The sequence below is a fragment of the Cyprinodon tularosa genome, unplaced genomic scaffold (assembly GCF_016077235.1).
Source record: "Cyprinodon tularosa strain WSP-4 unplaced genomic scaffold, ASM1607723v1 ctg525, whole genome shotgun sequence".
NCBI lineage: Eukaryota > Metazoa > Chordata > Actinopteri > Cyprinodontiformes > Cyprinodontidae > Cyprinodon > Cyprinodon tularosa.
In genome coordinates, this window is record NW_024039258.1 from 550,697 (window position 1) to 568,445 (window position 17,749).

General features: G+C 37.8%; 1 protein-coding gene across 2 annotated transcripts in view; it reads left to right on the top strand.

Moving 5' to 3' along the window:
• The first annotated feature begins 1,968 nt into the window (after positions 1–1,968).
• The window catches only part of ripor2 (RHO family interacting cell polarization regulator 2), a 99,047-nt gene continuing 83,266 nt past the window's right edge, over positions 1,969–17,749 (top strand). The window contains exon 1 of one of the 2 annotated variants that reach the window (XM_038304065.1): positions 1,969–2,059. In XM_038304065.1, the coding sequence (XP_038159993.1) occupies positions 1,984–2,059 (76 nt within the window). In that variant the 5' untranslated portion in view covers positions 1,969–1,983. Of the gene's footprint in view, positions 2,060–14,216; positions 14,334–17,749 lie in introns of those variants that run through there. The other variant, XM_038304067.1, reaches the window with a different exon arrangement.

Here is a 17,749-nt window from a genome sequence, read left to right on the forward strand (position 1 = left end):
TTAAATGATGCACATAATGTTGGGACCCTTCATCAAATGTCTGAAGGCCATAATCTTTCCAGTTAATCAGTTTGCTTTACACTTAATGTTAAATTCCTGAGGAAAATTACCTTTAATGAAAAAAATCAACCCTTATTGATTTAGATCAATCGGAATTTCATTTTTGCACAGGACTGCATCAAAGTAAACCCTAAATCAGAACTTACAAACTCCAATCCAAATGGACGGAAAAAGGTACAATGAAAAAGCATATTTAACAACACCTCATAACTTTGGTGTTTTTCTTGTTAGATTTAATGGATATATATATATATATATATATATATATATATATATATATATATATATATATAATAAATGTATTTCCTTTTCCATTTTTTTTTTCTTAAGATGAAGAGGCTGGATTGGTCCAAGGTATCAATCTTACTTTTAAGTGTTAATCGGAGGTAATGGAACACATTTTTCTCTGGCTTCTCCTGTTTATAAATCATGCATAGCAGAACAGATCTAAGGGTAAAATTCTTAGGCGTTTATGTCCAGGATGTGTGGGGTCAGCAGCGATGATGTTCGCTGCCCTTTTCCTGCAGCGATGATGTTCGCTGCCCTTTTCCTGACCCTAGACCTTTTATAAGTCCTGAATGAAAAGGTCAGTCCAGACGATCCTCTCTGCAGATCTAATAGGTTATCATTTGGACCCGTCCAGTTAACCACAGAGATAGATGTGCACAATACAGACTAAATAATAGCAGCACAGAAGATGACCAGTGACTCCTTTCTAAGGTTGTTCTGAAACTGCCACAGAAAGTATAGTTTGTACTCTGCTTTCTTTGCTCTGATTTCCAATAAACACACTTGGTTTTAAAGTTAAACAACATCACTGCTGTAGTTCTCATTTCGAACAAAGATGAGACCTACAGTTTCTCAGACCTCGATTGAGAACGTCTCCCACCTGGGGAGGAAGGCCCAACACGTCTTCTTTCTCAGGAAATTAAAACAAATTCAATGTTTTTCTATTTTTGTCACATGGTGGCTCCATGTGACAGGGTGGTAGGGGAGCTGTATAACATAGGTCTGGATGAGTTTATGGTGCATTAATCCACAAAAGTGCTAGATATAACATTCAGGTCCCACCAACAAGGGTTATACACCATGCAACCTACTTCCTTTTAGGAAACGGGCCGGGAGCAATAAATCAAGAACAAAAGACTTAAAAATTCTTTTAGAGCTATGCTCTGGAACAAGCTGCACTATAGTTCTACATAATATTTCTATGATCACACCTTTTTTCTAATGATGTTTCTTCTAATATTGCTTTAAGTTTCTCCAAGTTTTTCCACTTTTTCTCTAAGGATGTTTTTGTATTTTCTGTCTGTCATATAATTCTGTTTGTAATTGTTTTCTCTAATATTTAAGCTGAGGGCCTCAAAACATAAATACAATGCTGTTCTATCTCATAGTTTTAGTTCATTCTGTTCTACTTTTTAAAGGAACTCTAAAGTTTCTACCAGTATTTGTGTCTTTATCCACCTGTCTACCTCCCAGCCTCCTCAGGTAACCGAATTTGCCTTGCTGTACAACCAGCTCCCCTTCTGGGAGGCTCAACTCAGAGGCATCACATTTCTGCACCTCAGACGCTGCCTGTGGATAGGAGCTGTGATCCCGGCCAGTGGCCCAACTGTGTTCCTCCCCAGAACCGGTGGAGTTGGGTTCCACTGGCTCATGCATAAAAGATAGAGGTGCTGCAGGGAAATGTAGCTGCTGCTGTACCTGCTCCATCCTATCAGAGTGTAAATCAGACAGCACTGGTGGAGGGGGAGAGGTATTTATTTTATATTTTAGCTGTGAACTTCCAGGTTGTCTGGGTTGAGTTGGGGACCACATATTTACTGGAGGGAATATCTACACTGGGGATGGGAAGAAGAAAAGTTGCGCTGTTCTTTGATGGGATGACTGGATTTTCCTCACTGACACCTGCTTGTCAAAATGGAGCTTTCTCGACGTCTGAACTGGATACGAAGGCGACCCTGGAGGCCTCATGTTTATCGCAGGAGGTTCAACCGTAAGCAACTGATTTAAACTTAACATTTTTGTCTGTTATGTAACATTATTATTACTACCAGCTTTTCTTTGTTTCTTCTCTCGTTACACTACCTGACCTCTGATTGTTTAAGATCGGTTGTTAACTTTAGATACTTCCAGTGAGATTATAACCTTGTGTGCTGTAATGAGTGTGAATCCTTCAGCCAGAATAAAACACCAAAACCTTGAGGCTGGTAATTAGGTTTAAATTTTACCTCAATAGAGAATTGTAACACAGTCGCACACTGTCACTGAGTTGGGCAGAGGACTAATGAAAGCATCATGTCTCTGAATTAAATAATCCTGATGAGGAGATAATCTGATCATAGAATGGTTTGGATTTATTTATACCCTGAACTTTTTCCCATTTTATCACTTTAAATGTCAAGTTTTTTAAATTCCTGTTTGATTGTATGAGGCAGATCTGCTTATTTTTTCTTGTTTTGTTATTTCAAGTTATATTTCAGAAATGGTCTTTTATTGAAGAGATGCTCTGCTCTGTTTGACATCTTGATGGATTTAGAATTTTTGTTAGGAAAATTCAAATCAGATATTTCAATTTGAGTAAAATAATTTTAAAAATTGTTACCAGCACCTAGATATTTAGATCAATTACGACATGGCACATGAGGCTAATTTGCTTTGCTTCTCTAAATAGAAGACATGAGAACATGAGGTTTAAGTAGGAGAGATGTGTGTAAATCTTCATAAATCGGGAAGCTGCAACAAGAAAATACCCCCACCTTAACTTTTCCATAGTTGGCCTGAGGAATATTTAAAAGTTGTAAAACCCAGTGGAAGGGGATCTATTTATCTTTCTCTCACATGCATTAAACAGGCAGTCAATGGGGGGTTGATATATATCATAATGTTAGACAACGTAGCATCTTAGCCTCACTTTTCTGTGACAACCATTCAAAGTATGTCAGAAAACTATTTTCTGTCCAATCATCCTAAAAACTGCATAGAAAAGTTTCTGAAGGTTGCAGGGACTCTGATTAGAGCCACCTACTTTAGTCAGGTGAGACTAAGATCAAACCCACAGCAAACACTACAGATGAGTCGGATGGAGGAATTCATGTAAACACATCTTATGACCCATGTTGAAGGATGTAGGATGTCCTGCATCTGTTTCTCTTTAACTGCAAAAAAAAAAAAAAATACAATCTAAGCCAGGTTTCCTTAAAATAAGTGCATTATCTTTAATTTAGCAGGTAAGTAAAACATTTTTCCAATTATTTTCAATTTTTTTAGACTTATTCCAATTGCATAACATCTAATTATTTTATTTTAAGAAAGAAATACTTATTAAACTTGCAGATTATTTTATTTACCTACTCAAATTAAGGGTAAACATACTTATTTGAAGACATTTTTACTCAATTTTAGATAAATTCTGTAGTGCTAAGGCCCCAAGGAGCTTGTTAAAGTTGTGTTTATATAAACAGCAGTGTAACCAACAAGTGTTTTGCCAGGGATTTTCTAAGAGGTATTTGTAAAGTGCGCTTAGATTAAAGGTCATATACCTTTGCTCTTTATGCTCTTATGCTCCTTACACATTTTAACCTAAAGTTCCAAAGAATATTGAAGGGTATTTCAGTTACAAAATATGTTTTGCTATTAAAACTCAATGCACTTTCATAGAAACTAAAAATTAGCCTCACAGCAGAAAACTGGGATCTTTTCCTCAGAACCATTTCATACATTATTTACAGCACTTCCCAAAATAAGCTCTGGCTACTTCCTCTGGTCTCACTGCAAGCATCATGCAGCAAAAGCTATTATTCAGATAATTTTCCCCATGATTAGAAGCGGCGTCATCAGAAACCTTACAGAAGAAGATTCCTGTCAAATATTATAAATGAAAAAAAATTAATTATCTAATTAGTTTTTCATCACTGTACTTAAAAAAAAAAATCCATGCAGTTTCTTTCAATAACACTTTAGTATAGCCTCTTTAATCTGTCCGTCATCAGCAGCTTCTTATAAAAACACAGCGGTTATTGATTACTTTCTTATAGGAGTTCTTGGAGCAGATTAGTTCTCCTAATTAGCTCACTTTATAATTAAAAACAGTTTTCATCCTGTTTATTTTCACTGTAACATATAAAGAATGAACATTTGTCCTATCACTGTATTTTATATATAATATGTTACCTTAAAGCCTTGATGCAGTACTGCAAAATAGTTTTGAATCCCCTGTACTACCAGATGAACTTTTACATGAAATGAGTAAAACTTAGGCAAAGCCCAGATGATGACATCACCCTGACACACCTTAAGCTACTATTTGAGGGACTCGTCTACCAAGCAGTAAATACATCTATGTAAACTATTTAAATTTGTTTGAAGAAAGTAACAACTGTATGAGTTTGATAAATTGTTTTTTACATGTATTTGACAAAATACAAAGAAACGGATGTTAAGTCTGATAATGATGGAAATAGTTTTATTTGACCATAACTTTATAGTCATTTTGAACAATTAAAGGTAATTCTCTTGTTTTAGTGACCATATTCCAAATAATAGCATTGATTTTAAAAGCATTATATTATTAAATAGTGCCTCGCTCTGGCTTGACTCAATCATACTTGATCATTTCCATCAAAAACATGCTGAATTATTCATATAAACATATCTCTATAAAAGCTGAGCTAAAGTTTAAGAAATGTCATTTAAAATGAGGAATTACCACAGATCAAAGGCACAATATACATACAAATTTCTTGGTTTGACTCCTTTTGATTGAATAAGAGGTTCTGGAATGGAAGTTTTCTTTCATGTAAGCAGATTTAACCAATATTTAAAGGATAAAAAGTTCCACCTTTCAAAGATGAGAATATGGTTAGATGTGATGCATACAGATAACAAAAAGGCGGAATATCTCTTCCTTTCTAATTGTAGGTAAGAGATCTACATGTATTTGTATTTGAAATAATTTAATTATGATAATTTAGTGTTCATTAATATAAACCTTTCAAAACAGAAGAGTAATATTTGCCAATATTATCATATTTACTTGTTTTGATTGTGATTAGATTCTCCTAACTTCTGTGTTTCAAACAGCCACCAGCAGTAGGTCTCCATGTTCACTTAGAACATGATTTTTTTTTTTTTTTCTGTCTTCCCCTCAGTTCCGTGCTGATACCAGACTTTGTTTTAAGGTGATAATAGTGTTTACCTCCTCCGCTAGGGATTTGTTCTTTCTTTGTCTGCTATGAGAGAGTGAAGCGTCAATAGATTTTTCTTATATCAGCCATCTTTAACATCAGCTTTCATTTGTTACCTGTCAGACTGGGGATTATTCATACCTGGAAGCCATAATGGAGGAGATAGAAATGAACCACTTTAGCTGATTGTATGATTGTGCTCCTCCTGCCCTGTTTGACAGCACTTTTCTCATCTCTTTCATTCTGGTGTTTCCACCTCCCCCTCTAGCCCCCCATCACTCACCTCTGCCCTCCTCACACTTACTTTATTGCTTCCCTTCTCTCTCATCTCTTCCCCCCCCCTCCTCTGTTTCTCCTCTCCCCCATCTGACTCCCATTATCCTCCCCTCCTCTCTCCTGTCTGTCTCCACTCAGAACCGAAATGCTGGTCCCAGCTCCGAACATCTTCCCACTCCATGGCAACGTGCCTCCCCTCCACTGTTTCTACCATTACAGGAGGCTTTGTTGGGATGTTAAACTAAATTGGAGGAGATTATATACCTTATTTATTTTTGATCCATCACCTTTTATATCATAGCTTCATTCTTTAAGTTATTCTTTACACTAAGACGGATTTATTTCATAAACCTTCCCTGAGTGCAATGGTTCTGGCCCATTTTCTGCTGTTTCAATCGGTAAAGTCAACAAGCAGAGCTGCTGCGTGGGCTGCTTATGAACACAGAGAGAAGGTCTAATGGAAAAAGAGGGAGAGTCATGGAGAGAAGAATAAAGGGCATTTGCATACAAATGCAGATAGATTCAGTCATCAGCAAAAGCTGCTGCAGGAACACTAATGCTCCTTTGCTAATGCAGCAGGAGGAAAGAGGCTTCTGAATTAATTGCAAAGTTTTACTTCCTTAATATATTTGCTTTATATTCAGTGGACACTTTAATAGGTGCATCTTGCTTGTACCAGGTACTGGAAACATTTTAAAGTGTTTGGTCCATATGGACATGATAGCATGACACAGACGCTGCAGATATATATATATCTACATATCCTTGATTTGAATCTCTCGTTCCACCACATCCCAAAGGTTCTCCACTGGATATAGACCTGGTGACTGTGGAAGCTATTTGAGTATACAATGAACTCATTATCATGTTAAAAAAAAATCAGTCTGCAATGAGTCACGCATTATGACATGGAAATAGCCATCTGAGTATGGGTACCCTGTGGTCATAAAGGGATGTACCTGTTCAGCAACAATAGGGTTGGCTGTGGTGTGGACACAATGATCAGTTAGTACCAATAGCCCCCAATATTTCCCACATCACTACACCACCACCACAAGCCTGAATCATTGATACAAGGCAGAATGGATCCATGCTTTCATGTTGTTAATGCCTACAATCTAAATGTGGCAGCAGAAATCAATGTTTTCCAATCTTCTACTGTCCAATGCTGGTGAGCCTGTGCCTCATTTTCCCGTTCTTACCTGGCAGGATTAGCACTTAGACTTAGACAAACTTTATTGTCATTTTGTACACACAGAGTGTATAAAAAACGAAATTTTATTAAGAAAATAACCTGTCTCTCCACAACATGGAAGCCCATGTCCGGGATCATAGAGGCTAAGATACGCGGGCACATGGATCAATACATGAGCACAGCTCAGAAGGGAATCGGTAAAAATACCAGAGGTGCCAGCTCCTGGTAGACAGAACAATCACTGGAGGCTGCAGAACCCGAAACACTGACCTGACCACTGCCTGGATTGATTACAAAAGGGCCTATGACTCAATGCCACATACCTGGATCATTAAAAGCTTGGAGCAATACAACTCCAAGAGCCTTCATTGCAAACTCAATGAGGTTGTGGAAAACCACCCTTGAGGCCAATGGCAAGACACTTGCACAAGTCTCCATCGAATGTGGAATATACCAAGGAGATGCACTGTCCCCACTGCTGTTCTGCATAGGTCTGAACTTCCTCAGCCAAATATTTAACAAGACTGGCTACGGATACCAACTCAGGAACGGGAAAGAGAAATGAGATCGGATTTTGACTAAGAGAGGGAAGGTAGTCCACACAGAGGGTGTCTCACCCCCAGAAGGAACAAGAGCAAACATTGAGGACAGTTACAAGTACCTTGGAATTCCACAAGCAAATGGCAACCTCGAAGAGGTGACAAGGACATCGGCTACGGTCAAATGCCTCCAACGAGTGAGGCAGGTCCTAAGAAGCCAGCGCAATGGTACGAATAAGTCTCGGGCAATAAATAGCGATGCTTTGCCAGTAATCAGATACCCTGCAGGAATAATAGGCTGGTCAAAGGATGAGATATAGGCCACAGATGTTAAGACGCAAAAGCTCCTAACCATGCACTGAGGGTACTGCCCAAATCCAGCACCCTGAGACAGCACGCCAGCCGCAAGGAAGGAGGCAGAAGACTAGTGAGCGTGAGAGCCACTATCCTGAAAATACATCAGATATCTCAGTCCAGAAAAGTGTAGTTCTAGGAACTGCAAAAATACTGCACAGAACCCTTAAGCTCTCAGGCTTCTGATCAGAAAGAGAACAGGACCTGGGACACAGGCACTAAAACAGGCAGTATGCTGGAGCAGCAGAGAAAAAGGAGGATGAAAATACATAGTAACGGGAAGAGCTTAAATTCAGTATTACAATTATATATTATATAATTTGTAATGACATCCAATGTAGGTTAGATAATTAGAGGATTCTGTGAAATGTGTGATGCAGAATGGATGAAGGGCAACTGAAGAAGACTAATTAACACTGGATATGTAAAAAAATAATAATAATAAACCAAAGAATGGGAAAATACTGATACTATCTAAAGGGAATTATAAGGGAAGAACAAGAGGAAAGTAAGAAAACAAACCTACAGGAAATTATATAGAAAGACATTACTGGCACTAATGAGCACAGAGAAATGAAATAGGTGTTGCACACGTTTTTGAAGATAAAAAAAAAAAGATACGGAAGAAAAACATTGCTCTCTGTGATTGCAAGCAACCCATATGACTTAAAGAAACATTATGTAAGTTTTTACTAAAACTTATCCTTAAAATAGCCTTTATTTTTACCTTTTATGACAAACACATCATTGTAAGAGCAGACTGACGCCTCAGTAGATTTATCTTTAAGCCTGTCGCCTATTTTCCTTAATTTACTTTGGTTCAGGAATTCCTGCACTTTTTCTGTGGATGTTCTGTCAAATGCGTCCATTTTAAATGGGTCCGACCTAGCAAACAATCACAACATACTACTCAAGAGGGATTTTGAGCAGAAAAAACTTAAGTACAAGTGTGAGCTACAAGAACAAGCACAAGAGTGCTGCAGCTCTATGTTTTGGCCACAGGTGGCAGTATCATTAGAACACTCCTCTTTAAAGTTATGTTTTAGATCAGTATTTTAGGTTACATTTGTACAATTACTCTAAAATTAAGGAAAAATAAGATTTGATACTCACATGCAGTTGCATGCTGATTCATACTGCAGCTATATTCAATAGGATTTCTTTCTAAATTACATTTTTCTACATTTTTTTCAAATAGAGGTCCCTACAAACACTTTCATTTGTTTTTAAACATAATTCATGAAACCCTGACCTCTCTTTATAAAAGTAAAACAAATCAGAAAGGAAATATTTCTTTGTGGCTGTTTTCATCCTGGAGGTTGGAGTAACATGACCAGAGTTCAGGCTGACCTTGTCCTCTGGCTCTAGACCTGATGACTTTGTTTTGCGATGACTCACAAGCTTCAGACTGGAGGGAGAGAAACATCTAATAGTGTAAAATAGAAAATCTGGTCACTTTGAGAAAATGTAACCTCCTCAATGTTGCTTTTTTACTATTCTTCACTTTACAAAAAAAAATGATGCTGCCAGAAATCAGTGACCAACTATTTAATTTTTTCACATTTCTTCAAGCTATAGGCATAAACTTGTATTCCATTGGGATTTTTATACTGCAGGCCAATGAAATGGTGAACAGTGGTGAAGTGGAAGGAACATGATTCACATAAGTAAATCGAGAAATGTTATATACAATTAAAATGTCGTCCCGTGCTTTGATGCGTAAACCAGTCTTCTTTAACTTGGAACGTTTTAAGACTGACATTTTTTTCCTTTTTTGACAACCAGCTCAAACTGAGTAAGATGGGATGAAGAAAGAGTATTTATGAACATCAAAATTTGCAAAAGATTCTTTTGGATTTATGAAACCATTAAACAGTAGTTCTGTTTTTATGTTTAGGTATGTTTTCCTGCGGGAAGTTGCACCTCTGTCCCAATTTCAAATAGTTTTATCTTTATTGTGTCATGACACAAAACAGAAGGACCCAGTATTTAAGGCGAGACACACAGTGGGATGATACAAAGAGTTTATGAAAACAAGGGAAGGCTTTGGATCCGCTGTATCAACGGCTAGGGTATCTATAACTGGAAACTCTGAAAAAGGAAGCACAGGTTAGTGACCTCGTAATTTTAATGAAGGAAGAGTAAGAACGTGAGTCACCAACCTGGTTTAACAGTTAAGCTCATTGTCAAAGAACGAGGTAGGATCCAGCTGGTGTACTACCATCAAGATGCGGCGGGCACTGTGTCCCAGATGCTGCAGCCCCGGGAGAACATGCATGAGTCCAAAACCAGGTCAGGGAAACGGACCAAAACGGAAGGCTCAGAGATCCAGGAGTCCGAAACCAGGTCAGAACAGGAACAGGCTGGTTCAGAAGCCCAGAAGTCCAAAGACAGTTCATGCAACCCATTCAGGGAGAACAGGAACTAGAACTATAACCTGGCCCTGGTGGCTAGAACTGAACAGTTTAAATAGAAGCTGGAGCAGGTGGATCAGATGAGCAATGATGATCAACTGGGCAGAGTTAGACAAGTGAATGGAATGAGCAAATACACCAGCCATCAGTACCAAGATCATGACACACTGAGGTTGTGCAGTCCTATATTTAGTGCCACCGCACTATTCTTTAATGTTGATATTAGCATTGAGGAAGCTCCAAAGGGCCGCAGCTCATGTTATGTTGTGAAGAATGTGTTTATGAAGTCACATGTTGTTGGGTTTTTTTTTACCAAAAACCTAGCTTTCTGACAAAAGCACCACTACCTTTTGACCTCTCTTATATAAAGGACATTTTTGAGAAATTAAATAAGGAATTGTTCACTCAGTCGAATCTCCCACCTGAGCTGTGAATGTCTGCAGCTCCTCCTGAGTTACCATGTGCTACTTGGATGGTGCTCAGATGGAGGCTGCCCTTTTCTGAAATGGCGGCCATGATTTGGTAGGTATGCAGTTGTGTCTTATGTTCACTGACAAACAGCTTATGCCTTAAAAGGATTATAATAAGATTAAATCACACAAACTTCACTAAGTAGTTGGATTTTTGAAGCAATATGTTGGCCTATTGTGTTTTTTTTTTTTTTTTTTTTTTTTTTTTTTACAAATGTATACTTTTCTCCCATTGTAAAAAAAAACAAACAACTTATATCTTCTTACATCCAATACACAATTATACGTACTCTTTTGTGCTATTGCACAACATCTTAATAAAATACATTAAATTATGTAGCATGAACTTAAGAAAATAGGGGAAAAAATGAATAAATGGATTTTTGCAAAAGTCTGTAAAAAACTGTCCCTGAATCACTTTTTTTGAAGTTATCCAAGACTGAACACAAAGCACAGGCAACAAAGTAGCCAACTACCTTACATCACTCTTATCGAGACACGGATAATAAGTAGATAATGAAAAGCACAGGGCTGACTGGTCAAACCATGCATGCTCCCAAGGCCAAAGCATGAAAAGCTGGCATGCCCTGAGTAAGACAGACTCATGAGCTCATGGTTCCCATATCTCTGGGTTTGGACCAGGCTGCCAGTTTCTCCTTTGTGCTGCTCAGTGGTGCTTTTGGATTTTCATGGTGGCCAGGATGTGGCTTTATTGAGTGTCCATTACTCTCCCAGAGATGCCAGTTTAACATAATGGTTTGTGTGTGTGTTTGGGGTTGGGGGTGGGAGGTGACGTTTGCAAGAACTGGCTCTGCTGAAAGCAAATCCGGCTTTTTCTGATGAGACCCAACATTCAAATGCTGATGAACCAGAATGAAAATGTGGATATAGTTTTGTGTTGCCAAGTTTCACAAAACAAAGGTATTTCAGACTAAAGCATACCTTACTTGGAGATTGACATAATGTGAGGAACCCAATAAGCTTGGCTGCCAGTTAATAAAAGATTATTTTAGAGCTTTAAGCTTTAATTTTTGGCTTTAAACTAGAAGGTCATGCAGCAGAGCCACTTTTTTCCTCATCTGCATTAAAAGAGATACTAGCTTCCAGCACAGACAGCCTGTTTATCTGGTTTACATACTAGAGATTGTTGAATAAAGTAGAGTAGAGATTCTAAGTCAAAAACAAAAGCGCTGCCTTTTTTCCAAGTTGGTAAAAACCATGCATTCATATTTTTTTAGATTTTGTAAGTTATGCTCTATCTAGATTTTAAGCCACTACTTCACAATATGTAGTATTGTCAGGGATAAAACTGAATGTAGGGAAAAAGAGCAAAAAAGCAACCCAAGCTCTAAGAAATCTCTTAAGCTCTAACTCTAAGTAAGTAAAAACATCTGTGAAACATGGAGCTTAAGCTGCTTTAAAAACAGGTTGGATGATAAGAATATTTTTAAATTATTTAATAAGTTTGCGCAGCACAATCAATAATGTTTTGCAGGATAACATATTCCCATCCTCTAGGGAGAATAACAGCTGTGTATTGACTGCTGATGTCCTTGGATATTTTCAAAAAAGTTGAAGCAGACTTTTAAACATAAATGCTTTGTTCCATGAGGACGGATTCACTGTTCTGTTTTTTTTTTTTTTTTTTTTTTTATCCATTATCTTTTGACAGTAAAAAAGAAGCCCCTCCATGTATTGCTGTAATCACATCTTACTCTCTTTCCGCTATTTCATCTGTGTTGCATGTCTTTTACAAGATAAAACTGCAATCTGTGCTTGATGTTTTTTTACACACCATTGCCCAACCTTTGCTTCGACATCCCCACCCAGTTTCTGAGAAACTGGGCAGTGAGATCCTCCCTGTGTATCCGCTTGGCAGAATCTGTGTAAACTTTAAAAAATACCTCCCATTTCTGTGGCTAATGCTGCCCGTTTCGTCTGTATTCATCTGGTTTTGAAATTGGACTTTCCTTTTTGTGTAAGCAGCAGGTGTAAGCTGTGGATTCTGAAGCGTTGGGCAGCGTGGGAGAGGAAATTAGGGTTTTCAGAGCTACTGGCACCTTGCTGCCCCACCCTGCTGCAAACCTCATCTTCTTGTCAAAAATAGACCTGGATTATGCACTCATTTGCTTACCCCACTTTCATACTTAGTGTAAGAAATCTGTTACAGACAAATTGATAAGTTCAAGTTCTGATAATCCAATAGATTGTAAAGAGGCAAAGCAATAAAAAAAGTTTTCTCATGACATAATTGATTAAGATTTTCTCAGTCAGATTACTTACAATAGAGCAGATTTGCAGCCTGGAAAGATACATATACGGTGTATATATATATATATATATATATATATATATATATATATATATATATATATATATATATATATATATATATATATATATATATATATATATATATATATATATATATATATATATATATATATATATATATATATATATATATATATATATACATAGGTTTTTACCAACCTTTATTTGGTAAAAAAGCTGCCCAAGTACAGAGTACATGTTGGACCGTCATATCTAATTGGTTATAAATAATGCAGTCGGACAGACAGAATTTTTGTGCAAGTTCTGAGATCTTTAGGAGTAAAATTAAGATAAACAACATGATTACATAAGAACAAATTCCTACAGATGAAATACTCTTATGAATCTCTATCTTTCTATAATTAATGTACATACTTATTGGAGCATGGTACAGAACTTTCACGGACAATATCTACTGTTTAATGTACATCAAGCTGATCTTTCTAATTAGCTCAAGTAACTCAAGTGACTCATGAGTGGACAGACATTTTACTCAAGTAGAAGTAAAAATACTTTACAAGAATATTACTCAAATAAAGGTAAGAAGAACAGTACATTTAAACTGCTCTGAAAAGTACATTCTTTTGGAAATATTTGAGTAAAAGTAACTGATTAAAAGTAATGGATGCAAACCATGCATGCCCATGTTGAAACTGGGAGGTAGCAACATCAAACTGGGATTCAGGGAAGCTGATGGCTGTTGATTGGAAATGACTTGAGACAGGAAGAGGATCATGTTTCAACCTCAACAGACTAGCTATGGCTAGTCTGTTGAGGTTTATGATGGTCAAATGGCCTAGTCAAAGCTTAATTGTAAATCATATTCAAGAGTATGTTCACAGGAAAACCAGTTGCTGTGCAAATCTGGATTTAGGATAAAAGACTTTCAGCTAAAATTGAAGTAAAATTGAAATAAAAAACAAAATTTTCAGGTTTTTGTTGCTTCTCTTTTCAATTATCGCTATCTACTAGTGGTCAGTAACATAAGAGCCAAATATACAATAGACTAAGCATTTGTGGTTGTGTCCTAACGGAAGCTCTAGAAACTGGAACACACGTGTATAAATGTGGAGTTGCAGAGAGCATTCTATGCACCTCTGATTCATCCGGTTCAGTGCGTCAGCACAGCATTATCGCCTCCCTCCAGGTGAACCCGGCAGGCCTGCAGCAGGCCGTGGACGTCGCTCCTGCCATCTGTGCGGTGCCAGTCTGCACAGCTGGAGAGAAGCGGCTGTATTGTTGTCATTGTCTGATGCCCTCTGTGCACTCTGAGACAGCAACAGAGTGAAAGAACAGGAGAAAAGGAGGCAATTGTGAAACAAGGACACACACAACACAATGGCGGCAGGGAGAGATAGGGAGAGAGCCCGGAAATAAAAGCTAGTGAAAGCACTAGAAGGGAGCAGTTTCTGAGGAAGCTCACAGCCCAGAGTTTAGTGAAATGTACCGCAGAGTTAGGACTTTTAACCATGTGAGGATGAAGAGATACCAATATGAGTACAGTAGGTATTTACTCTTTGTTTGCTTGCAAATTTAGCATTTATCTGCACAAATTTTATTCTGCTCACTTTGCTTTGTATGGCAGCTAAATGTTCTCACAATTTCATGGCTTGTTGAAGTAGAGCATAATGTGTTCTTTTCAGTAATAACATTAAGACCTTCTATCTGCATTCTACATTGAGATTTTTAATGCAGTTTCACTCATGATGCTGTCTGCAGAGCTAATAAACATATTCAATGTGTTTGTAATTAGTCAAGCTTTTCAATCTGTGTGTGTGTGTTAAGCATGAAAAGGAAATGTCAGGATTGTTCTGTGAAAGTGTATGGGTGGCTTACTGGTTCAGACTGTTCTGTTCCTCGGCTTTTAGTTTTTTTTTTTCATTACTGGCAGTGAAATGTTAAGTTAAAGAAATTAGGCAGAGACAAACAATTCATTATTTTTAAATCACAGCACATCTCCTGACACTGTACCAGCAGTATGTCTTTTCTAATACCCATGAATTTATCACTATAAATATCCAGGTAAGCTTACAGCTAAACGTTATTTGGAAATGAAAAATACCACTGCACGATGAGTGGAGCTCTCGCACGTCAGGAATACGAGCCTGTGCTACAGGACTAATGTAACAGAAGTTAAAATGCTGCAGCAATAGTGCAATATAGCATTACTTCATCTCATGCTGTGCTTTTCTGCATGCAGGTAAATGAGGGCTCCACAGATGCAGCCCAGATGGCAACTTACTTTGAACTACTGTAAGAATTTGCTAAAAGCATGCCGCCTGTAAATTAACAGGACAGAACCTGGAAAGATCTCGTCTGTCACTGAGCAAGTTCGAAGCACACAGGCACGCAAACTCACACTTTGCTGTCATGTAGTGTCCAAAACAAATTCCTCGAATGTTTTTGAAGGCTTTAATGCAACAGATCCATAAACTGTAACCTCATGCAGGTTTTCTGCTTAAAGCTTTTTTGTATCTAGAAATGTAAAAATGTAATGAAGTGAAAGCTGTAGAGGGGAAAATGATGAAAAAGTTATTATAAAAAAAAACAAGCACACATGTAACAAATGCATACATTTAGCATTAACATAAAATATAACTCTAAAAAGAAAAATTGTTGTTTTTTTTTATCTTGAAGGCATTGAAAGGAAGAGGCTGCATGTTTTAAAGTGAACCAAACACCATTAGCCTGCATGGTAGAGTACATTACACCTCCAATTTTAATTACTGATATTTCAGTCCACAGTAACAGGCATGTTGATGCATTTATTCAGGACCAGAGGGGGCACTGTGTAGGAGGCTGAAGCCGCCTATTCATTCCTGGGATACTCATCATCTGGCTTGTTGCAGATGCTAAAGAGATACATTGTTTGACCTCATTCAAAAAACGCTATTGTACCAAGCAGATCTGATTGTGCTTCTCTTTGCATGCATGTATACGTGCCAAGCGGATGTCTACAACTGACTCTGTTGTGTTTTAATGTAATGCTGTCTGACTCTGGATCTCAGCAAGGATGCATTTCCCAAAGCTGTTTTTTTTTTTATTTGGTGATTTGCAGTCACCGAATTACAGCCAGAAAAACTTGACTTTGCACTGGACAAAAAAAGTTAGCAGACGCAATGAAAACAGAAAATATGTATAGTGTAATCTATGCAAGGGCTCCGATTTTGTTGTACCGGTTTACTGTGGGATAAAGCTTAAAAATGTTTTGTGTGATGAGTCATGATTTAATCACCAGGACACGAGATGGTTATAGGAGAGAACAGATGGAAGTGGGATGAAGCTGCAGAAGACAGCAGGTGTTGCTGTGCTTGTGTCATTGTGTGTTGTTTTTTTTTTGCTTGCAAAACCTGTGATTCTTCCTCCTTGAACCATGTCTGCAGGAAAGGTTGATGCTGTCACCAGGTGACATTATTCCCGTCATGCCTTTACAGCGTGTGTGTGTTATTATATCTGTATAAATCCTACAGAACATCTTTCCCTTGTCCAGTATACCGCCGCCAAAGGCTGAAAACCTGCTTTTGCAGCTTTTTACAGGGTTCCCTCTCGTGTTTCCCTAAATTTACCACCAGCCATGTCTGAACATGGAACAGAACAGAACAGAGTGTTTTGCAAAGGCCAAAACGTTTAATTTTGGTCTCCTTTGTCTAGAGAACAGTGTGTGCTAAGTACAGGTTTTGTGGTTTTCTTAAAACACATTTCCATACTTGCCATTTTTGAAGTGAACAATTAACAATTTTACTGTTAAAAGGTGCTTCTCTGATGGTTTCTTTTCTCCAGGATCCTGTCAGTGTACAGTAGGTGGACTTTCATGCCGTGTTGTGTATTGTTGAGGAGTATTTTTATCATACTCCTTCAGCTTTTGAAGAATGGACTGAACATACTGAGATTTCCATTGGCTTAGATATTTTGAAGCCTAACCCTGCTTTAAACTTCTCCACCATAATAGTCTGTTTTGTTCCTTGGTCTTCAGAGTTTTTGTGTTATTTTTCCTCTAATGCTCATCAACAAACCTCGTAGTCTTTCAGCGGACAACTGCATGTATAAAGAGATTAAATTATTCAAAGGTGGAATCTTTGTGATACTTATACAAGTGATCAAACTGTATTTAAACATGTGTTAAGATAATTAAGTCTATCTGGAAAGATGCTGATAGGATACTCTGTGTTTTGTGGTTGTATCTTAAAGGCCCTATATCATACTTTTTTTGACCATTATAAAGTCACCTTTAGACAAATATATGATGAAATAGGACTTCAGAAGTACATGGATATTATTAAGAAATATATTTGTTTTACTGCCAATCCAGAAGAAAAATACTTCCCTCCCTCCTCTTTAAGATCGCTGTTTCAGACCTGTGGTGAAGCCTTAACACGGTCAGAGACTTTTCACTAGACTTCCCTCCCTGATTGGAGAATCTGTGTGTTTGTTTACAGTGCCAGCACAGCCCAGTTAAGATTCTAATACCCTGCTCCCTCTGGCCGAAAAACCCGTTTAAACCCGGGAACAACCGTTTTGTAGTGGCAGTCGGAACTGCTTAATGACCCTTGTTGACCTGAGTCAAACGACTTTAAACAGCTCGACCCCAATTGGCATACAGTGGGAATATAAGACTCGGGTCAATTTACATAATTGTCAACATATGAATGTCGACACACTATGCCAGTCACGTCTGATCTAAAAAGCCAAAATAACTCTGCATAGATTCAATAAACATGGCACACCAATGATAAGAGCATTTCAGTCAGATAAAAGTGAAACTATAAAGAACACTTGCTACACCTTGGCTTCCTTTCATGTTGCTCTCCATTGTTTACTTACCTGATTTTTGTCACATTGATGACATCATCACCGCTAACCCAGTGTAATGACACGAGACACGCAGCAAGCGGAGGATAGAGTCCAAGCAGCTTGCCAG